This window comes from Globicephala melas, chromosome 16 (assembly GCF_963455315.2).
Source record: "Globicephala melas chromosome 16, mGloMel1.2, whole genome shotgun sequence".
Taxonomy (NCBI): domain Eukaryota; kingdom Metazoa; phylum Chordata; class Mammalia; order Artiodactyla; family Delphinidae; genus Globicephala; species Globicephala melas.
In genome coordinates, this window is record NC_083329.1 from 33,380,542 (window position 1) to 33,403,283 (window position 22,742).

General features: G+C 46.7%; 2 protein-coding genes across 3 annotated transcripts in view; both read right to left on the reverse strand.

The window, feature by feature from the left end:
- Positions 1 to 353: 353 nt before the first annotated feature.
- CYP26C1 (cytochrome P450 family 26 subfamily C member 1) lies at positions 354 to 8,144 on the reverse strand. Its single transcript, XM_030865106.2, has 6 exons — positions 7,941 to 8,144; positions 7,194 to 7,418; positions 6,424 to 6,699; positions 4,894 to 5,052; positions 2,656 to 2,985; positions 354 to 731 (listed from the first exon to the last, which is right to left on the reverse strand). Exons 1-6 carry the CDS (start codon positions 8,142 to 8,144, stop codon positions 354 to 356), a joined length of 1,572 nt encoding a protein of 523 aa, XP_030720966.2.
- Positions 8,145 to 9,856: 1,712 nt separating this feature from the next.
- Positions 9,857 to 22,742, reverse strand: part of EXOC6 (exocyst complex component 6) — a 194,976-nt gene continuing 182,090 nt past the window's right edge. For both annotated transcript variants that reach the window (XM_030865100.2, XM_060286255.1), the window contains 2 exons: positions 12,204 to 12,316; positions 9,857 to 11,126 (listed from right to left, as the gene is read on the reverse strand). In XM_030865100.2, coding sequence (XP_030720960.1) covers positions 10,994 to 11,126; positions 12,204 to 12,316 — 246 coding nt within the window. In that variant the 3' untranslated portion in view covers positions 9,857 to 10,993. The remainder of the gene's footprint in view (positions 11,127 to 12,203; positions 12,317 to 22,742) is intronic.

The window sequence follows — 22,742 nt, forward strand, 5'->3', positions numbered from 1 at the left end:
CTCCCCACGGCCCTGCAATCCATGCCTCCTCCCGGGCTTGGCTTCCAGTGGAGATGTTCCCTCCATCCCTGCTTCGAAATCCTGGGAAGGGCTTTAAAGACTTGGCCCACCACCTTTCCTTCCTCAGGGTGCGTGCGGAGGGCAGGAGGCACCTTCCCACTGGCCAGGGCACTTCTCCAGTGCGGTGGCGGTGGCTCGCGCGTCTCCTCCCGCAGAGTCCGGCACAGAGCCGCATTCGGTAACCGTTTGGTGAACTAGAGAGTGCGCCCGACCCGGTACTGGGGAAAGGCAGATGGGCGGCTCCGCAAGTGCTCCGCTGCCACTGGCCAAGTCAGGTTCCGCGGCGCAGCGGGTCAGAGGCGTCGCCCATCCTGCGCAGCCGAAGGCGCAAGCGGGTGGAAAAAGAGCCGAAGACCGTCCACCGGGTGCACGATGGGCACGGTCTGCATGGCGGGGAAGGCAGGCGTGGCCAGCTCCCAGCGCGCCGTGCGCACCAGCTCCACCGCGAGCAGCTGGAGCACGGTCTGCGCCAGCTCCTGGCCGAGACAGCTGCGCGCACCGCCGCCGAACGGGATATAATGGAAGCGGCCGGCGGCGCCCCGAGCATCCTCGCCCTCAGTGCCGAAGCGCTCTGGGTCGAAGCCCTCAGGTGGGCTGCGGTACACCGCGGCCGTCTCGTGCGTGTCCCGGATGCTGTACATCACGTTCCAGCCCTTGGGGATTTGGTAGCCCTGCGGGGAGGTGAGGAGACCCGCCTGACCACGAGGTACCCGGAAACCCAGCCCGAACCGATCCGCCACCTGGGGTATATCAAACAAGCTTCCGAAAACAAGCAGGGAGGCGCGTCTAACCCGGAAGCTACCGCTCTGCATACCCATATCAGCTCCTTCCCTGGTGAGCTGTGTGACGATGGGCTAAATGCTCAATCTCTGAGCCTCAGTTTCTTAACTGATAAAGTGAGAACAAAATGCCCATCTTGTGCGGATTCAAATAACGGGTCTGGCCATATATACTAGTGGTCAGTAAATGTGCTCTATTATTTGTTTCACTGTTTTGTTTTTGTCTTTTTTGTTCTCACGTTAGATCGGGAGACGTAAATTCTAGTCCTGCGCCCACCAGTTGCCTGGGTCAGAACAATGCCAGCGACAGCTCCTTTATGGTCATCTCAACTTTACAGCTCTTCTTGGGACTCAACTGAAAACTGCCTCTCTGTCCTCGCCACCCATCAGCTGAACAGTAATGTTCAGATCAGGCAGCCACACTCTAAAAAGGTGCACATGACAATTAAATTGTTGGAAGGCAGCTTTCATGTTCCCTTTGCGCACCTCCAACTTTTTCAGCTAATCCACTTTTGAGATGTCTTCCAGCCCCGAGCATCCTGCTTCCCTTGCCTGAACAGCTTCAGGAGGCTCTCACAGGCAAACAGATCTTGGAATCACCAAGGCGCTCTCCCTCTCCTCTCTAGGCCTGTTTTCCCATCTGGAACCTGGAGGATGGCTAAGACCCCTGCCTCTATTCACCCTGGTGGTCCAGTGCCCTTCTCCTGCGGTTTCTCTAAGGTCTTGCACCCCAGCGCCTGCATGACGTCTGAATTCCAAGATTCAGCATCCACGACACTTCTAAACCCCTCACTAATCCACCTACCTTTGTCTGGGCCATCCCCTCCCAGTGATGTGCTGTCCCCATCCTAACCCGTCACTGTTCCAGTTCAAATGCCAGCTCCCAAAATGTTTTGGTTTCATTCAGCTAGAGATCAGTCTTTTCTTCACACCAGTCTGTGATGAAGTTGCTGGCTCTGACCCCCTTTCTTTCCATGACAGCAACTCAGGGGCACAATCCCATTCCCTTAGGGGTCCTCAAATCCTGGTATGCAATGCACTAGGGACATCTGCTGTTTAGCTTAAAGTAAGGGTCAGGGAAGGAGGTGCCCACTCTGCCTGGAGCCGCCCAGAGACTGGGCTGGTGGTAGGGGGGATGCAGGGGCAGCCATTCAGGCAAACACCTTCAGTTTAGCGGCGCTAGGGCTCCCCTCCCCCGATGCTGCCACTGCGAAGCACAGCCGGGCCCCACCTGGAGTCAAAGATGGAAGGGACCAAGGCAGCTTCCTTCCAGAGAGTAAACTGAGGCCCAGAGTGAGAAGGAAACTGCCCAGGGTCATAAAGAGATGGAGCCAGTCCTAGACCTTAACTTTCATTGTCCAGCTCATGCCAACCTGATCATACCCCATACTTTAATTAGCCCGCTTCCCTGGAATCCGGTCTCAGCCGGAGGCCAGGACTGGTAACAATGATTAATCCCTTTTTCTTGTGAGGGAGCCAGATAAATGGGGTACGGGACATAGTGGGGGTCTCTGTGCCCCACCCAGCCTCACTGGCTGAAAAGCGGGTGCTGGGCGGAGAAAAGGATGTTTTTATTCTAAAACTCGGCTCTAACTGATTCACCCGGACCACTGCCAAAAGCTGAAGTGTACGGGGTCCCTAACCTTGCTTTGCTGCCTCAACCGTGGTTCCCGGGAAATGGAAGAGGATTCAGCCCATTTTCCAGGAGGGAAAGCGGAGGGCCGGAGAGGGGAAGAGCAGACAGCTCGGTCCTAACCCCTACCCCACCTTCCCGCGGCCGGCGGCAGGGGCGGGGCGGGCGGCGCGGCGCACTTACGTCGAGCTCGAAGGTGCGCAGGGCTGTCCGGTAGCCCCCGGACACGGGCGGCAGGAGGCGCAGCACCTCCTTGACCACGCAGCCGACGTAGCGCAGGCGGCCGAGCGCCGCCAGGCTGAGGTCGGGCTCGCAGCCGCAGTTGGCCGGGGGCCCAGCGCCGCCCCCTGAGGCCGCCGGCACGCAGCCGCACGCGCGCCCCAGCCCCTGCGCCGCCAGCTCCTGCCGGATCTTGGCGATGGCCGCCGGGTGCTGCAGGAGTAGCAGGACGAGGGACGTGCTGGCACTGGCCGTGGTGAAGAAGGCGGCGAAGAGGAGCTCCACAGCTGACTCCTGCAAGACAGCCCGGGAGCGCTGAGTCTCCATTAGCCGGTTCTTGGCCTCGTGGCCCCCTAACTGAGGCGCAGGGGCCCCATATTTGCCGTTGCGCACAGGCCAGAGCGCCGGGTGCTCCCGTGGCGCGGCTAGCTGTGCAGGTCCTGGAGTCGATTGAATCCCAAGTCCGACACTTGGGGAAGTCACAGATAGCAACGAGCAAGAGGAGGATCTATCCACTTGCCGTGGGAGGTTCCCAAAGATAATGCCAGGCACTTTGTGTACTGTTCTTAGCGCTTTACGTGTATTAACTCATTCGATACTCACCCCGATCCTGTGCGGCACAATGCCCGTTTTACTGAGGCTCTGAGAGGTGCTCGAGGTCCCTGCCGTCACCAGTCCCAGTAGCCGAGCTGGGAGTCCAGCGCTCTTAACCATGCAGTGCTGCCTACAGCGCTGCCGACAACCCCAGCTGGGCGCCCTGACAGTAACGGCAGTGGAACTGACCAAGGCACCCGCAGCAGCAGCAGCGCCAGCCTCCCACCAACGCAAGCATCGGGCTCCTCCTGCTTAGCGGTGGTCCCAGTGACTAAACCTCTTCCTGGTGTGCACTGCCTGCCTCTGCCCTCCCAACTCCCCGTGTGCTGTCTTCCTTCCTTGTAGCACCCAGTTTGTGTTTACACACTGATTGATGTTATTATAGGATGAATATGTACCCCTCCCGTCTCGCACCTCGAGGGCAAGGGCTATAGTTTGCTCACTGCTGTATCCCCAGGCCCAGCATGGAGCCTGGCACTGAATAGGTAGATAATAATATGTGTGGAATGAATGACCTGATCCAAGGCTAACTGCCTGCCCTGCACAAGATGGGGAGCTGGGACAGAGACCTTGGGGCTCCAAGGTCCTCCCTGGCCAGCCAGAACTGAAGATTTCTGGCCAGTGGGTCCCTTCCTGAGAACCTGGAGGGTGTTGTCACCAGCTCCCCAGCCCTGCCAAGGCTGAGGGACCATCCACTTCTTTCCATATTACTCCCCTTCCCAGCCCAGAACTGCTCCTATCCACTGGCTCCCCCATGACTCAAGAGCCCCCTGCTCATCTGTTTCTAACTCCTTTGACTCTTCCAGACTTCACAACCACCCAGGAGTCAGGAAAGAGATTATTAGTCCCGTTCTCGGAGAAGAAACTCAGGCTGAGTGAGCCCCACCCTTCAGTGGCTGGCTAGTGGAAAGTGGGAAATTGAGGCCCCGAGAAAGGATGGGAGTTGCTTATGGAAGGCTTGAGGTGTTCCCATTTCTAACTTCCCTGCCCCCCAACCTCTCCATTCCTTTTTGGGTTCTCGAGCAGGTGGGTCCAGGGACCACTCCAAAGCTTCCCTCCTTACCTCCACTGTATGTGCACTATGCATACATGGGGAGGGGCTCTAATTCTCCAGGAGATTCTGCAGTGGCAACAGACAGGTAGAGAGGTGCCAGGTGCCAAGGTGGCTCATGGAAGTGTAGATTTGGGGAGGAAGAGGGGAGCTTCAAGGAGACTGTGGAATTTAGCCCTGAACCCTTAAGGTTTGTAGAGAAAAGGGGTGAAGAGAGCTTCATAGGCAGGGGGACAGCAGAGGCAAAGGCATGGAGTGACAGAGAAGTGGGGGAGGGGGAGAGCTGTTTGCTGCCAGAACCGGTAAGAGAGGGCCTAGGATTCGTGCCATGGACTCTCCTCTGAAAGGGATGGTGACTGGCCCAAGGCCACAGAGATAGTGGGTGCAGCTGAGCCATAAGCGGAACCCAGGTCTCCGCTTTCCCCTCGCCCTGAGGAGTGCCTGTGGCTCAAAGTGGGCCCAAACAGGATGCAGCTCCATTGCTCCAGGGAGGCAGCATGTGTGTAGAGACCTGCTAGAAATGCAAAGGAGGGGAGGAGAAATCTCCCGCCACCCACCTTCAGCTCCTGCACTGAGAGCTCGTGGCCCAGCTCCCTAGTGCTGTGTATGATCCCGGCGAGGGCATCGCCTGGCTCCGCAGCAGCCTTGTCTTCATGAAGCTTCTCTGCAATGGCCTCCTCCAGGTGCCGATGCAGCTGGTCCCGTGCCCGGATGCCCTGATGTGCAGGGAGAGAAGGGAGGTGGGGCAGGAAGGCTGAGGGGACCAGCCCTGGACACCTACCCCCAAAATCTTCCCAGTGCTGGTCTGGCTCTGCTGAGATCCTGGTGTTAAAAGTTTCCCAGCTTAGCTCCATGCCTGGCACATAGAAGGGGCTCAATAAATGCTTAGGAATTTGTCCCCACACACCATTCTCTCTTGATCACAAGCCCCCTTTGGGGCAAGGCAAACAGTTACTGTCCTCCTGATGGGAGGATGCTGAGGCTCAGAGAGGTCAAGCCATTATCCAGAGTCACACAGCTGTCAAGTGTCCGTGTCTGGCACAGAACCCTGCCAGGGAGTCAGTCCATTGTCCTTTCCCTGCACAAGGCTCAGGCAGGGGCAGTGGGCACCAGTGCAGAGAGGAAGGGACACCTTGATGCGCTCAGGAAAGCTCTGGCTTAAAGGACACTATTGGAAGTCTAAACATTTAGCCTTTGCAAGGGGTAGGCAAGAGGGCTGGGGTGGCCCTCCAGAGTTCAGGGAGCAAGCACAGCGAAAGCGTCTGCCTGGGGAAGCATTTTGAGCACTTGGGCTTTTTAGTCAGGGGAGATGGGGTTCAAATCCTGCCCCCCTCCCTACTAGCTGTGTGATCTTGGGTAAGTCATTTAACGTCTCTGAGCTTCAGTTTCTTCATCAATAAAATGAGAATAATAATATTTTGCAGACCGAGAGGATTAAATCAGAAAATGTACCCAAGGCAATCAGCGCGTATAGCATATACGTTTATACATAACTATTATTTTTATTCAGGTGACTGAAAACCAGGGCATCAGCACAATAAGAAGCCCCAGTTCGGTTGCTCTCTGGGCCCAGCCCATCGCTCTGAAGTTTGAAGAGGCCATGGTTCTCTGATCCGGAAACTAGTGGGCCTGGGGCCGCAGGCGGGGAGCCGGTACCCACCCCTCTCCAGCTGGCGCCGGGCTGGGTCGGGGGGGGGGGGGGGCGGGGGCGGGGGGCGTGTCTGCGGCCCTAGTGCTCCCATCCATTCCGCAGCCACGGGGCTTCCAAAGAGGCGCTGGAGGCCAGGGCAGGAGGCGCCGCTCTGGGGAGGGGCTGAGACGACTGGCTGGGCGCCCGCCACCAAGACCCAACGTCGGGGAAGCCGGCGGCTGCTGGGGCTGGAGCCCATTCCTCAGGCGTGACCCAGAGAGGGTGGGTGGCCCGCCGCGGGTCACACAGCGAGTCAGGACAGAGGCCAGCCCCGACGCCCACCGCCACACCACGCCGCCTCCCCACACTGTGCAGAGCCTCCAACTCCCAGCAGAGGTGACGCCTGTGGCACACCGAGGGAGCCCCAAAGGGAAGGTTTGGGGAGGGGCGGCAGTACCTTGCGCAGGCCACTGAAGGGCACATCTAGGGGCAGCGAGAAGAGGTTCTCCACGAACTGCTCGAAGGTCCGGGCCAGCTCCGAGCACTGCGCCTCGTCCAGCCGCAGCCCCAGTAGGATGCGCGCAGCCATGCGAAAGGTGAGCGCTTTGGCGGCCTCATAGACAGCGACCGGCCCACGGGTCGCGCACCAGGAGCGCACCTCACGCCGCAGCGCCCCCTGCAGGCGAGGCACGTAGCGCTCCAGCGCCGCGCGGTTAAACACTCGCGCCAGGATCTGTGGGGAGTGCGCGGGGTCAGTCAGCCCTGGCAGCCGTCCGGCTCCCTCTGCTCCACGACTCCATAGGAGCCAAAAGGCCAATTTCGGCCTGTCTCCTCTTCTAAGAGACCCGGACCCAAATGTGTTGGGTTTTGCTCTCGCCATTCCCTCTAGTTCTTTTCTGATGTACACAGTCCCTCCCATCCATCCAGGCTACAGGGGCCACCTCCTCCAAGAAGTCGTCGCTAACCCTCTCTAAGTTTGAATTTCCAGCGCTTCTGGTATCAGAATCGCATAAGATCGAAGGTGAAAGGACCTTTAAGTCCCAGTCCTGGCCTTATAAACCAAAGCCGGAGAAGGTAAGGGACTGGCCCAATGGCACCCACTTGTTAGTCAGGGGCCCTGGCCAGGTTCACAGTGTACCCCTAACACCTCGCCCCGGCCTGGCCCACAGTAGGTTCTCTGAAACCGCGGGTCTGACGTCCCGACGGCACCTTCTGTTTTAGGCTCACCTTGCGCCGCTGCCGGTGCGGCTCGCCAACCGCGCCGAGCAGTGTGTGCGAGCCCAGTAGGATGTGCGCGCTCTGCGGCCACTGGCTGCGCACAAGGCGGTGCTCGCCCAGCAAGATTGTGCGCACGTTCTCGGCGCCGCTCACGCGGATCACCGGCCTGCCCAGCAGGTGCGTCTTGAACACTGTCCCGTAGCGCTCCCGGCGGGAGCTGTGGAAGCGCGAGCCCTGCGAGCCAGGAGCGAAGAGGGATGGGGCCGCTGGGCCTCAGCTGAGGATCTAGCCCAGGCCTCCCAACTGCCGCTTGATAAAAACCTCCTGCTCTAGGCTGGCGCCTTACTCTTTACAAAACAGTCTCAAATGGGCCTCGTGACTACCCTACGGTAATGTATATGCTCCTGTTCCCATTGGTGAGATGAGGAAACTGAGACTCAGAATGGGGACACAAGCGCCAAAGAGCTCACTGCTGAGACTTGCTCCTGACTCCTGATTCTATGGTGGCAGGACATAGGGTCCTGGAACCCCTCTGTGCACCCCCGCGTTTTGTCGGTACTTAAGTTGCGTTGGAGAGTACGCCAGTGACATACGGTCCCTTCGAGGGAGCAGCTGGGCAAAGGTCAGGGCCGTGTATGCTCCCTGGGGCCCTGGGCGACAGGAAGAGGCTGGCTACGAACCCTGGGAACATTGAGAACCAGCGGGGGATAGGGAAGAAGGGGCCATATTGGGGTGCGGAAACGACGAACTGCTCACCTGAACTAACCAATGCAGCGTTTCCCCGAAGAAGGGCCAGCCCATGGAACCTTTGGGCAGGGGCAGGGCAGAGGCTCGGTCCCGGCTCAGCGTCCAGCGGAGGGTCCAGAGGTGCTGGGCCAGGCTGAGCAGCAGGCCCGCGCACAGGAGAGCGGTGCCCGCCGCCCCCAGCACCGACAGGCAGCTCAGCCCCCAGGGGAGCATGGCGAGCCTGCCGGGACCAGGCCACTCCGAGCGCAGGAGGCGCAGGAACTGCGGCGCCGGCAGCGCGCAGTGTTCACCTGTTCTGTCCGGAAAGGGCCTGGGGCTTGGAGACCAAAACCGAGATTTACAACCTCGGACAAGGACTTCGCTCTAAAAGCAGACGGGCAGCGGAGGGCAGCAGTGACCACGCGCCCTTAGGGAACGTGCCTTCATCGAGACCCGCGCGCTCAGGACTTTTCCCGGAGTCCGACGGCTCCCGGGCCAAAACGCAACCCCCTTGCGCGGGCGCCGGCTGCCTGGGGACCGCTCGAACCTCCCATCTCCCACCTCCCCTGGTCAGCACTCCTTCGATAGAAGCAGCGAAGGAGGGCAAAGAAAGGAGCAACTCACCGGTGTTGCCAACCAGGGCTGCGCGCACCCGGACTGTAGACCCCCGCCCACCTCTCTCTTCTCCAGCCTTTTAACCCTTTTCGGCCCACCCAGGCCACATTTATATAGATATTGGCTCCCTCCCTACGGATTGATACCGATTCACATGACGTGACCCGCCTCTGCATATTTAAAGCGCTCCACGCAGAGTAATGATTGGAGGCGGTGGGCAGCGGCGCGTTCTCCGAGGGGTTGGAGTGGGGAGTGGCAGCCGCTGCCGCGCTACGGCTAAGCCGGGGGCCGTGCCCCGCGCAGATCCTCGGGCGGGGCCTGCAGTTTCGCGCCAAGAACCTCCCGGCTCCCAGCAGGAGCTCGGAGGGTGGACTGACCAAGCGCACGGAGCTAATGCGGGCTCTCTCTGGGATCCCCACCCTCGAACTTCCAGGTGCCCCGTCCCCTCCCGGCACTCCAAGCCTAAAGGGCTGGGGGTTCTCCCCTTTGCTCTGCTTCTGTTTCAGGGAAACTGCGGTCTTCGATGCCTACCTTGGCATCGCAAGCCCTGATGGCCGGGGTTGAGAATCTCGACATCCCCACCCCTCCGAGGTCTCTGATCTACCACTTCCAGAATCCTTCAAAAGATGATAGTGTCACTGCTTCTCAAAGCTTCACAGAGACTCCCTAATCCCACGAGGAGCAGATATCCCCCGGCGCCTTTCGGGACTCGAGGACCAAATTCACTGTCCCCTCCCGCTTCGTATCCTTCCCACCCCATCAGTCTACATGATTGCTTCTTGGGGCTTTTTGTGGGACCCGAAATGCCCCAGGACTCGGGCGTCCCAGTCCCTACAGCGCAACCCGAGGGGTGCGGGGTGTGTGTGTGTGCAGGGTGCTTGTTTTCCTGCGAACAGTAAAGCGAACTCCTCAAGACCATCACCGCTGAGGACCCACAGTGGTCTGCTCCAAGCTGTACAAAGGAGGTGTCTCTCCGAATCTGGGGACGCCTCATCCCAAGCCGGGAGACGTCCCTGGTGACCTGGAGAGCTGGGTAAGGCACTGGAGGGTCACTACATTCCAGTCCTCAAAGAGAACTAGCAGCTCACGGCTCCTCTGGTAACTTCCAGATAGTATTGTCCCTGGAATTACCATATTTTCCATGTAATATTTTTTAAAACGTTAAATACTTTAGGATAAGAGACGGTCAAGGGAATAAGTGCTTATTTTCTTTGTTTTGGTGACACTCCCATTCCAATAACTAGGGAATAATAGCCCTTCTGAAGAAAGCAGTTGTTTTAAGTCAGGAAGCTCTAAATAGATGCAGTATCATTGAATTTCCAACAACTTGCTCAACCTTTTTAATATTTAATCACAAAATCAAGAAATGTACATATAATTCTTTGCACTTATTTTACAGAGTCAAATAAAAGTTTCTTACAGGCATAAATCCTGAAAATGCAAAAGGATTATTCAGCATAAATACAATGAAGAGAAAGTAAGGATCAGATTGTTATTACCATCTGGACCACAGTACTTTACACAGTAAAATGTACATTCATTTTAGGTTTTCCAGAGTTCATTTGGTTTGGCTTGTTTCCACAGTGAGGACACGGTACTGAGGTCTGCTCTTTGAAGAAAGTAACCTGACCCCTGTGGTAACTTCTGTGTGTAGGAACACATCTCTCCTAGCACAAGCGGCACCTGAAGTGGTTAGCCCCACTTAGTTTCTGTCCTTCTAACTTGAACCAAACCAAACCAAACCAAACCAAATAAATGGGGCCAGCTACAAACACTATAGTTAGAAATATTAACCCTGCTGAACAGAAACACCTTGCATCTTTAGAAAATCAAATTCCTTTTCTTCATATTCAGATTAAATTAAACCACCCAAGTAGAACAAATAATTCAAATTCTTATTGGGTTAAATTAAGTTTGACTTCAGGGACCTTTAAAGATTTATAGTTCCTCCCTCGAAATCAGCAGAATTAGAAATTTTAGTCTATTTAAATAATATTGAGGTGAAAATTAAAGCTAAAAGTCAGAAAATGACAGTGAAAGATCAGACATAATTTCATTCCCAAACCAGATACTGGAAAACAAACAAACAAAAAACAAAACAGAAAAATCATTCAAGTCTAAGTAGAAAAAACACCAATACATAGAGGCATAAGTTCTTCTCATGTATTTACACAATCAGTTTCATAGACAATTTTTGACCTGATTTATGTATTAGTTTTGCCTTTTCTCCCTAGAAGTGAAAAAAAATTAATGCCAGGTTTTCCATATATAAAATATTATTCAGCTATTTAAAAATCCATACAAATGATATTTATAATTCTTTCTTGTTTAAGCTCTCTCATCAGTGTCTTTTCTCTACTGTATTTTTGAATTCTGCAAACAACTTTCTGTATCATGACCAGTGCCTGTTAGAGATCAATGTTGAGACACCATGGATTTGGTGTCACTGAGTGCAAGCAATGTGAAGTTTATGTGTGCTGGGACATACCATTCACCAAATTTCTCAGCTGTTTCACAACTGTCTCTATCAACTTCTGTTTGTCTCGATCATTCTTCCTGAATTGAGCAAATATATTGTTCTTTTTGCTAGTATCCTTCATCCTAGGAATATACGTGAATGAAGAAGATTAGAAAAGGAAATTAAAAGCTATACTGTCACAAGTGAAGTATCTTGGCATGCTCTGGATTATCTCACACTAATCCTATGCTTGAAAAATATACTTCAAAGAAAATAGGTACTACTAATAGAATTACAGAGAAAGCAACCACACAAAATATTAGTATGTAAATCTAAAGCAAGTTTCCTTACGTGATACTATTTTCTAACATCATTCCATAAAGTATGCTAAAATACATACCCTCTATGGACTCTGCAAATCACACTCATAGCAAGACAAGGTGAAAGGAAAAATAATATTAGAAAATTTAAAGCAGTAATTTGTTTGCCTCAGTGGTGTTTCATGGCATTGTAAAACAAGCTTACATTTATTTAAAACAGTTCCTTATGTCCTCTCAAATCAAATACACCACAGATATTTTGAAATGTGGGGAAATAATATACACTTTTAATTCAAAAATTGAAAATTTTAATAGTGATGCTTAAAATGAAATATGGTAGAGTGAAAAGAAAACCTGCCACATAAAAGAAGGAAAAGTAACACCTACACTTGTTTTACTTTTAATTGGACGAGACGCACCAGTAAGTGTTCTGTTACTTCAGTTTTTAAAATATCATTTTTTTGAAACGCACACCTCTCTACCTGTAAAGAATCCAAGCCCATCATGGTAGGATCTAGACAGCACTGGTGGCAAACATTCCAATCCCTAACTACGTTTTACAAAATACTTTCTTTCCTGTGTTACAGTATTAAAAAAAAAAAAAAAAGTTCCAATTCTCACTTATCTGCAGTAAACATATTTCTAAAGCCAATTAGGTCAGATATTGAGGATACAATAGGAAAAATGTTTTGTCTGTATCAACATAAACAAATCTCATATAAAAGTACACAACACTGAAGGCGAGAAAGAAAGAGGCTTATGTTTTGATCATTAAAATGAACTGAACTTTTAAGTTCCATATAGACATTTCTCTTTTGATAAAAATTTCTAGTTCTTCAATTATCACTGAATCACAAAATGCTAAAATGGTATGCAAAAACATCTGCGGAATATACTCACTTCTCCAAAAGAGTAAGGGCTGTGTTTGGATTCACCCGAAGGTACTTAGAAGCTGGCTGACCGTAATCAGCTAGGTAAGTAGACCAATCCCAAACCATAAACAGGTCAAGGAGCTGAGGAAGATGGGGAGAAATGTTAAAGCAACTTTTGACTATTTATCCACAGCTAATACATAAAAGATATGCTACTCCTGATCCATTTTAATATGACCTGCTTCTCAGATGCAACAGAATAAGGAATCTCATTTTTAAAACTTCATTAACTATATTTTATAACCAACATAGTGTATAATATCTTTTCACTTTTCAAATTACTAAAATTGTCAGGCCTTGCCTTTCTAATAAAATACTTAATTGCATTTTCAAATAATTGTAAAATAATGAAAACAGTTATATAATTATATTAACACGTACTGAGGTATAGAGATTTAATCTTTACACATTATTCAGTTCATACTCAAATTTAGTTAATGAGGGTTGCTGTTACTAACTGAAGAATTTTAAAGAACTTAAATTGAACCTTTTTTTCTAAAAAGAGGTTAAGTATGTTTACCTTTCAAAGAAGTCGTTTGCACCTAGACTTTTCCCAAAGTAATTTAAACCGAAAAGCTCAGATAATCTCAATGAAGTGCATTAAACAACCTCTTCTGGATTCTCCCTGGTGATAGATCCTCAGTAGTGTTATGAAATGAGGCCTTCAGGACTCAGCCTGTTAACTCTAGGCAATCATTTTGTATAAACAAACAACAACAAAAAGGAAACCTTCTTGTTTTCCGTAGTGTTTTAAAATTGACTATTTGCTTTATAATCTCCAGTTAGAATTGTTGTCAAATATGGAAGTAATCTTTTAAAAGCAATGCAGTGCCTAAACCAAAGCACCAAACTCCTTATCCAACTTTAAAACCCTAATCCCCTTTAAGCCATTTAAAACCAACTTCCTATCCCCATTTGAATTGTTTCAGAAAGATAAATGTTTTACTTACTACCTTCCTTCGGTTTTTATGTTACTTTTTCTTTTTGTTTTAGCTCACTTTATAAGTAAGGGGTGTATTGGTTTTGCTTTCAAATGAAGCAAGTATTTGTATTTACTCATAGGATATGTGAGCCAACCCACTGGCTCTGAGAGGGATAAAATTTCTGGGGTGGTTAAAACCTACAGAAAGTTAGAAGAAAGTTACAAGAAACTAGCTCTTCCTTAGGAAGATAATGGACTTGTTTGACTCTTCCCATCCAATATACAGCTACTAATAGAGACTTTCTTGTACAAAGCAGAAAATTCTATAATGAAAATATTTACTACTAATATTAAAAGCCACACTATTTTCTTTCGGGCAACATTCTAGGCCATACCAGCCATACCAAAAGTTAAAACACTGGTACAGAAACTACACTGAGACAATGTTAAAAAAACACAGTCTTAAAAAGAAAAGGGAACATATTTCAAGTTCTGTGTAATTTTTGACTCTTGCTTAGCAACAAGTACATTTTCCCCTTCTTTCACAAGGAGGAAAAGTTACTTTCTACACTCTGCAGTGAAAATGTAAATTAGTATAACTTCTCTGGAATGTGAATTTGCAGTATGTATTTAAGAACCTTATAAAAATGGCCATTCCCTTTGATTCAGTAATCCTACTTCTAGGAATCTAACTTCAGTAGACAATAATAAAGGTAGATAAAAACTTATGAACAAATATATTAATCTCAAAAATGTTACTTGTGTTATCAAAAATTGAAGGAAAAAAACCCACTGAAAACAGCTTAAATCTCAGTATTAAGACAATGGTTAAGTAGTGAGGTATAGCTATCTATAAAGACAAGTATCATGTGGTTATTCAAATTGATGCTTACATAGAATTTTAAATAGCTTGGGAAGTTTATGATAAATATTACTACTAAAATTACATAAAAACCGATCAAAAGAGAGTGGAAAAAAATTTGAGAAAATGTTAAGAAGAGTTGTAATTTGTGTGGTGGGATTATGGGTAACTGTTATTATCTTCTTTATTTTCATAATATTCTACAATGGGCATGTATTAACTTTAGAGTTAGAAATAAGGTTTACATACATACATATTTTTTTTTTTCCAATAAATTTCAATAATGAATTCTCCTCATTCAAAATAAAAGCCTCAGTTTGAAGGAGTCCTCTTCCAGGTATACGTATGTCAGCTCAAGTGTGTGTGGGCATGCGCACAGTCAGCAACCACTTAATAATGTACTGGCTGCAAATTCCCTTTCTTTCCAAAGGCAACAGCAACATGACCTTTGGGACCTGGAAGAAGAAGCCTTAAAATAAGGGCTGATCTACCCCCAGGTGGGAAAGGAGGAGCCCATTTAATGAATTTAAAACCTACACCAACTCCAGCTGTGAGTATAGAAATGGTTCTTTTACAGCACAAAAACAGACTTTCCTAGATAAAGAAATATTGTGCTTACTTTTTTCATGTATGGTCAGACACTCATATGCAAATTTCTTACTGCTAGAAATTACAGGAACCACAAAATTTAACCTAACTGCCCATCTGTAGACAAGTCTAATCCACATGCTTTCAAATTTACACCAATACTTTACAGCAATACATACAGTGCATAGTTAACGTGTAGATATCAATGGAAATCTGCATAAATTTGCACACTAATAGTTACGGAATGCATTGCCAAGGTGGATAAAAGGGCTAAGGATCTAGATAACATTCACTTATTCATTCAACAAATATTGACTGCCCACCTACAACGTGAGAACTACTGTGCTAGGCACCAGAGATACAGTATTGAATGAGACAAAGTCCCTGTCCTCAAAGAGTTTACACTGTAAGCGGGGAAAGTGGGGAGGCAGAGTTCATAAGGAAACAAGTAATATTTTATGTTAACATGAAGAATTTATAAAGAAAAAACTATTCACACACAATCTTAGTAACTTAAACTAGAGTAACATATGAGGAAGCTACTGTCAATTTAATATTGAGTAAGATAGAAACTGATTTACATAGGAGCTGACACTGCTTGCTCTGTATTCTCAGGCCATGAATCCAGTGGATATAGACTTGAGCACCATTTCAGTGTCTATGCCCCAAAGGATACATGGATGTGGGTGGAGAGGAATGATAAGGCCTAGCAAGCATGCTGATCTCATACTCTGATTTCTCATTTCCACGTGTGTGACAGGGCCCTGTGGGGCTCCCAGGCGCAAGAGTCTTTTTTTGTCCCCCAATTCTTGTAGGCAAGACTCCAGCCTCCAAGACCTTCTCTGAGTTCCAAAGGGCGGATGTGAACAGTTGCTAATCAAGGGAGGAGCAGCCAAGAAACCACCTGATTAAAGGGAGCAGAGACTCTCCTGAGATTAGGAGACCACCTGAGACCACCTGAGACAGAGGAAAGGAGGGCAGGCTCTGCACATACCTTAATCTTGTCAGAGACCCCACCCTTGAGCCACTGTTATAAAACCCCTCATCAAATTCTCTGGGGTTGGGACACATAGTTTTTTGAGGCAGGAGCCTGCTGTATCCCCCTCTTTGCCTGGCAAAGCAATAAAGCTATCCTTTTCTACTTCACCCAAAACTCTGTCTCTGAGATTTGACACCAGTGCAGAGAAGCGGAGCTTTCGGCATCATAAGGATTTTTCAAATGCATAATACCACATTTAATAAGTAAATAGAAACAAACTTCACGGAGCTGTGCAGGCAAACTCATAAAGTATGTCCAGCAGAGCGTAACCTCTCAGTAGATATTCAAGCAATATCGCTCTCTGACTGATGATGCCAGACCACTATTCCAAGTTACTTAGGAGCTTTTTTCTTAGGCTTCATGAGTACAAAATATAAGCACCCTACAGACAATTTCGGTTTATGAAGACAGCTCTAGAAAAAGGCCAAAGTTGGCCAGCAGGCAAACTAGGGCAAGTGAATGTAGTCAACTGACTTCCACCTTTCCCAGGCTTTCCCTGGGGCTTGATAAAGAGGATAGATACCCTTATGATAAGGCATTGGGTCTAATGTTAATTGAGGTAAATGATCTTCTTAGAGAAAGAAGCACTAATATTTCTGAATGGTCTACCAGTGTCCCTCCATCTATAACAATTATAAGATCCTTTAAAGTACAGTTATACTGACATGAAAGATGTAACACAAGACTAGGACATTATTCCTGGGTCCTACCTAACACTATGCCAGGCCAGATTTACGGACTGAGTCCATTTCTATAGGCTGCTACCTATGCCTATTTTGACCAAGAAGCATGATCCCAGGTCTCTGGGATTGTTTAAAAAGAACGAGACTGCTCTGGAGCCAGAGTGTGACGGGAAGGGATGCGGAAACTGGAGTGGCACCAGGTACAATCACTGACACTCCTCTTCACTCCACACAGTCATTGCCTTGGGGACTGCCTCTCACATTCGGTGAGGTTTCACAGGATGTACTATGTCCTTAATATTAAAATCTAAATTATGGAAAACCTTACTTCTCTATCTCAAGTTGTACTTTCTTCAGATGGCAGTAAACAAATAATACATTTGTTATTAATCATACAAAATCTCCCTCAGTCTTGGAAATAAACTGTAAGACATGGTCTCAACAGGTGAATTTATTAGTTAACACATATACCTGAAATCCAAAGATGTAGACCAAACATGAACAAAAATAAAATCCCCCCTAGATTATCCAAAAGCAATTTTACAATTACTTATTAAAGGATAAAGTCAGCCATATTAAAATGAAAATTGGTACTAAGTTCTAAAAATGCGTTTGTTCCAATAGTCAAGTAAAGTAATTCCACCTTAAATCCTTTAGGGAAGTAAGCAAAGTATGGATCATATAAAAATGAATAGCAAAATAATGTGCCTCAGTTCTATTTCATCATGACTTATAAGATTACCTAAAATTAGCAAACTAACTTTTTTTTGCACCAAGGATTCAAAAACACCCTTCATAACTAATCTGATAACATAAGGTGGGATTTATGCCAACTTTTTAAAGTGTGTTGTATGTTTCACTTCCTCAGCCACCCCTGTGTGTCCAGCAAACAAAAAGATTCAGCTTAAGGAAAGAAATGGTTGCATGGGTGGTCCATTTATATCCTCAAAATAGTTGAATCACGGAAGAATCACTGAATTAGTCTGTGTCAAGGCATTTAGCTTGCCGACAGCTTCTCATCCTAAGTCGCACTCCAAATCTACACCCAAGAAACTTGGGGTCTCAGACCTGTTGAGATCACTCTGCACAAATGACACAATGAATCTAGGCCAACTTTAAACCATTCTATGAAACTCTTGAAGTGACTTTCTGCTTTTGTAAAAGTGAACCCAGAGTGCCAGGTCATTTTTTCCTTGAATCTGGTTTAGCTTTCTTTGTTTTGGGTCTTTTGGGTTTTGCTTTTGAAGCACCTCAGGGGCAGTGACCCAAGGCAGAAGATAAATAAAGTTAAGCCAACCTCAAGAGAAAAGCAATTGGGGATACCAGGTTTGCTTTTGTAAATGTGAACAGTGACCTGGGGGCTCAGGGTCAAACTTAGTCCCCCAAATTCCCCTTTCCAAACACTAAATCCACCTGGGGGACCTCAAAGTTGCTTTGCAGATTCCAAAAGTAAACCAGGAGATCATTTTTCCTTTGCTTCCAAAAAACAAAGCCAAAGCAAGGGTTCCTAAAGTGCTTCAGAGATTTAAACAACAAAAATCCTAAACCGGAATGTAGCTTTAAGGAAGAAATATGAGTAATTAGGCACTGGGGATTCAAGAAAAATGGGTCTTATTAAATTGGCCACAATGGGGGGAAATACAAGTCTTTTTTCTAAATAGATGTTGAAATCAAATGACGAGCTCTATATGCTTTTTTTTAAAAATAAATGTATTTATTTATTTTTAGCTGCGTTGGGTCTTTGTTGCTGTGCGTGGGCTTTCTCTAGTTGCAGTGAGCGGGGGTCTTCGTTGCAGTGCACGGGCTTCTCACTGCGGTGGCTTCTCTCGTTGTGGAGCATGGGCTCTAGGCGTGCGGGCTTCAGTAGTTGTGGCTCATGTTCTCTAGAGCACAGGCTCAGCAGTTGTGGCACACAGGCTTAGTTGCTCCGCGGCATATGGGATCTTCCCGGACCAGGGCTTGACCCTGTGTCCCCTGCATTGGCAGGCGGATTCTTAACCATTGCGCCACCAGGGAAGTCCCTCCATCTACTCTTTTTTTTTTTTAATTTATTTTTTTTTAATTTTATTTATTTTTGGTTGCATTGGGTCTTTGTTGCTCTGCCTGGGCTTTCTCTAGTTGCGGCGAGCAGGGGCTGCTCTTCGTTGCGGTGCGTGGGCTTCTCCTTTCAGTGGCTTCTCTTGTTGCAGGCCACAGGCTCTAGGCGCGGGGGCTTCAGCAGATGTGGCACGTGGGCTCAGTAGTTGTGGCTCGCGGGCTCTAGAGTGCAGGTTCAGTAGTTGTGGCGCACGGGCTTAGATGCCCCGTGGCATGTGGGATCTTCTCGAACCAGGGCTCGAACCCGTGTCCCCTGCATTGGCATGCGGATTCTCAACCACTGCGCCACCAGGGAAGCCCCCCTCCATCTACTTTTTAAAGCACTTGGCTTTACCCTTCTCCAGCTATTTGAAAACATATATGGAAAATTCCACATGCAGCATGGAAGAGAATTTTCAGCAGCAGTTAGAAAAACTTTTGTTTTTTGGGCAAAAACTTTTGTTTTTTGGGCAAAAACTTTTGTAAAGAAGCAGTATTGTGCTTCCACCCACCTCACTTTTTGCCCTCAGGTGTTAATTGCCCTCATGCTGACTTTTGGCTCTCTGGTACACCTGACCCCTAACCGGTGCCTGCCCTCTTTAAACGTCCCATCTGCCTAACCCGCTCTCAGCCAGCCTTTCCACTCCTACCTATGTGAGGATCAGAAGCAAGCTCTGAGCACATTGTGGCTTAAAGGCATTCATCTCTTCAAGTCACTTAATTCAAGTGAACTGCACACAGCAGAAGTAGAATGTTCTTAAAGTATTTTTGATGGTAAGCCATGTAATAGTCCTAAATAACTACTAGGTAGGTTTGGAATTTTGGGGGAAAAAAAGAGGCAAAAAGAATTTATATCATCAGATTTATACACATCTATATTTGCTTTACCTTGAATTTCTTGGTCACTACCATGGCTAAAAGACCATGCAGATACATATACGTGTACAATTTTATGTGGAAATTTATTCTTTATTAAAAAAAATTTTTTTAAGGAAAGAGGTATTTATTTATTTACTTTTGGCTGCGTTGGGTCTTCGTTACTGCGTGCAGGCTTTTTCTAGTTGCAGCGAGTGGGGACTACTCTTCGTTGTGGTGCGTGAGCTTCTCATTGCAGTAGCTTCTCTTGTTGTGACGCACAGGCTATAGGCACGCTGGCTTCAGAAGTTGTGGCTTGTGGGCTCTAGAGCGCAGCCTCAGTAGTTGTGGCGCACAGGCTTAGTTGCTCCGCAGCACGTGGGATCTTCCCAGACCAGGGCTCGAACCCGTGTCCCCTGCGTTGGCAGGCGGATTCTTAACCACTAAGCCACTAGGGAAGTTCCTCTTTATTAAAATTAATTTTATCAAGTAATACATGGTTAATAATCAAATGGGGCATGTCATGAAAACCAACAGTCCATTAGCCTACCCTTTCCATTCTCAGAAGCAATCATGTTAACTCTTTCTGTTTTAATACTGGTGATTACCTCGATATCTCTAAATATACTTATTTTTCTAGTTTTTATTTATCATCTTGTAGTTATCATATATGAGAATTTACCTTACTTATACTACCTTCCTGTTTTTGGTAGTTATAACAATTTTTCTCTATTTTTGCTTTTATAATTTAATATAATTAAACTCCTATTTTTTGTTATATCACCTTAAAAAAATTTTTTAAGTTTTGAGATCTATTTCACATACCATTCAATTTATCCATTTAAAGTATACAAATCAATGGTCTTGAGTACATTCACAGAATTCTGCAACTATCTCAATCAATTTGAGAACATTTTTATCCCCCAGAAGAATACCCATACCCATTAGCAGTCACTTTCCAAACTGGAGTCATATAACATGTGGTTTTTTGTGTCTGGCTTCTTTCATTTAACATAACGTTTTCAGGGTTCATCCATGTTGTAGCAGGCATCAGGACTTCGTTCCTCTTTACTGCCGAAGAACATTCCATTACGTGGATACACCATTCCATTACGTGGATACACCATTCCATTACATGGATACACCATTCCATTACGTGGATACACCATTCCATTACGTGGATACACCATTCCATTACATGGATACACCACATCTGTTTATCCATTGATCAGTTAGTGGACATTCGGGTTATTCCCATTTGGCGGCTATTATGAGTCACAACTGCTATGAACAAGTTTTGTGTGGACACGTGTTTTTATTTCTCTCGGGTATATATCTAGGAGTAGAATTTGTTACAGAAACTTTTAAGAGGATCTTTTGACTCTCCATTTAGTAATGTAAGAATATTAGCACCTTATATAGTTGAATTTTAAATAATTCTTCTGGCAATTGGGGTTTAAAATATTTATATTATGTATTTAAACCCAAATAACAAAAGATGTGTAACTAAAGTTTTCTAAAAGTTATTTATGAATGCAGAATATATTAATAAATTATTATCAATAATTTGGGGGGAGTGCCCTGGCGGTCCAGTGGTTAAGACTCCACGCTCCCACTGCAGGGGGTGCGGGTTCTCTATCGCTGATTGGGGAACTAAGATCCCGCGTGCCATGCGGCTCAGCGCCCCCTGACCCCAACCAGAGCCACCAAAGAAAGAATTTTTTCATCTTCTATTTCTAAAACATGAAAAACCTTGTAACTATCCAAACAGAAGAGAACACTTCAGGTATTTTGCTCAAGTAGATTTACCTCAAATAGCTGAGTGTGATTTTGGTTTTTATGATACCTTTACATGTATATGTGGCTTGCTTTTCTTCAGTCATGAGTAACTAATTCAGCTGCCTCATACTCTAAGGCGAGTCACACACTGAGTGCTAGCACTTACCTAATTACCAAAACTAGAAACCTGGATTCAGGTTGCTTTGACTCTTCTCTCTCACAACTCCTGCATCTTACTTATTGCCAAATTGTGTCAATTTAACTTCCTAAATATTTTTTTCGTAAATATTTCTTGAATTCACTTGCTACCTACCTTCCACCACCACTACTACTACTACTGTCCTAGATTAGATATCATACTCTCTCCCATGGGGCCTTTGGTCTTGCCTATCCCCTCTGCTTCTCCTTCTAATACGCCAGGATCCATCAACCTCCACACTGCTGCCAGAGAGATGCAGCTCAAATACAAATCTTATCATACCATTCACTTGCTTAAAAGTTTCAGTGGCTTCCCAGCTCCTACAAGATAAAGTTCAAGCTCCTTAACATGACATGCAAAGTGACTTTTTGGCTTCCTCTCCTGCCTTGGAATTTAAGCTCCTAAACTAGGAACTACTCATAGTTCTCTTACAGACCGTGATGATGCCCCAGGACATTGTCATTTTCTTCTCTGAGTCTCCTTCCCCTCCCTTCTTCACTCAGGTAACTCTTTACTTATTCCATAAAATTTAAATCTGGATTCACCTCTCTCAGGAATTCTCCCCAGACCACTATGTGTTAGCTGTTCCTCTTTCGTGTGTCCTCAGAGCTCCCTCCATAAATCTCTATCATAGTATTTTTCACAGTATGCTGATATCACAGTTATTCTGTCTACCCACTAAAGAATCAAATATCAATAATTCCTTTTGTAGTCTGGACAGTTCATGGCTGTCTCAGCGCTGTCTCTTTCTAATACGCCAATAGTTGAAGTGCCTTTTCTTCTTCCTAATAATGTACTTTGTAAGTGCCTCAAAGCTGGTGACTTGTTTTGCTTACTCTCTGTATCTTCACATTTGGCCCAGTACCTGGTATATAGTAGGAACCAAGTAAATGTATGTTGAGATGAACTGCAAACGTTACCTTTTGACACAAAGGTATGTATGTTGAGATGAACTGCAAATGTTACCTTTTATGTCTACACAGAGCCCACATCATATATATTAATAAGATGGCTATGTTATCATTTACTTTACATGTCAACTATTTACAATCAAGACAACTCTGAATTTTTAGTAATGTCTTATAATTATTCTGAAGGCCAGACTAGTCTCTTCGACTGATTTAATTTATGTTATAGAATGTACTAAAATATTTCATAACCAAAGCTCTGCTCCTGAGATTACCTTTTGCAAACCAGTGATGCCACCGTCAAGCATGTTAAATAAACATTCCCAGGTCATACATTTAATTTTCTGTCCAATTCATTATATCATCTGCCACACTTATATAACAGGTAGTTATATAATGACTTCACCAATGAAGCTCAGACTTCTAATACTAAAGAAATCAAACCTTGAAATTCATGATGTGAGGTGTTCACTAGACTTTCAGTTCTCTCTGATGAGTCACTTTGCTTCACTGAAGCTCTGAAGAAATAAGGTCTGCTTATATGAATTGACTTTGGAAGAAATCAAACAACAAAGAAAACAATATGGATTAGCCAA

Coding starts and splice junctions, on each gene's coding strand:
- CYP26C1 (XM_030865106.2), bottom strand. CDS start 8,144: ATGCTCCCCTGGGGGCTGAGCTGCCTGTCGGTGCTGGGGGCGGCGGGC. Junction 5,053..6,423: donor CCTTCAGTGGCCTGCGCAAG/GTACTGCCGCCC, acceptor CCTGCACATCAG/GGCATCCGGGCACGGGACCA. Junction 732..2,655: donor TGCGCACCTTCGAGCTCGAC/GTAAGTGCGCCG, acceptor ACCTCCCCGCAG/GGCTACCAAATCCCCAAGGG.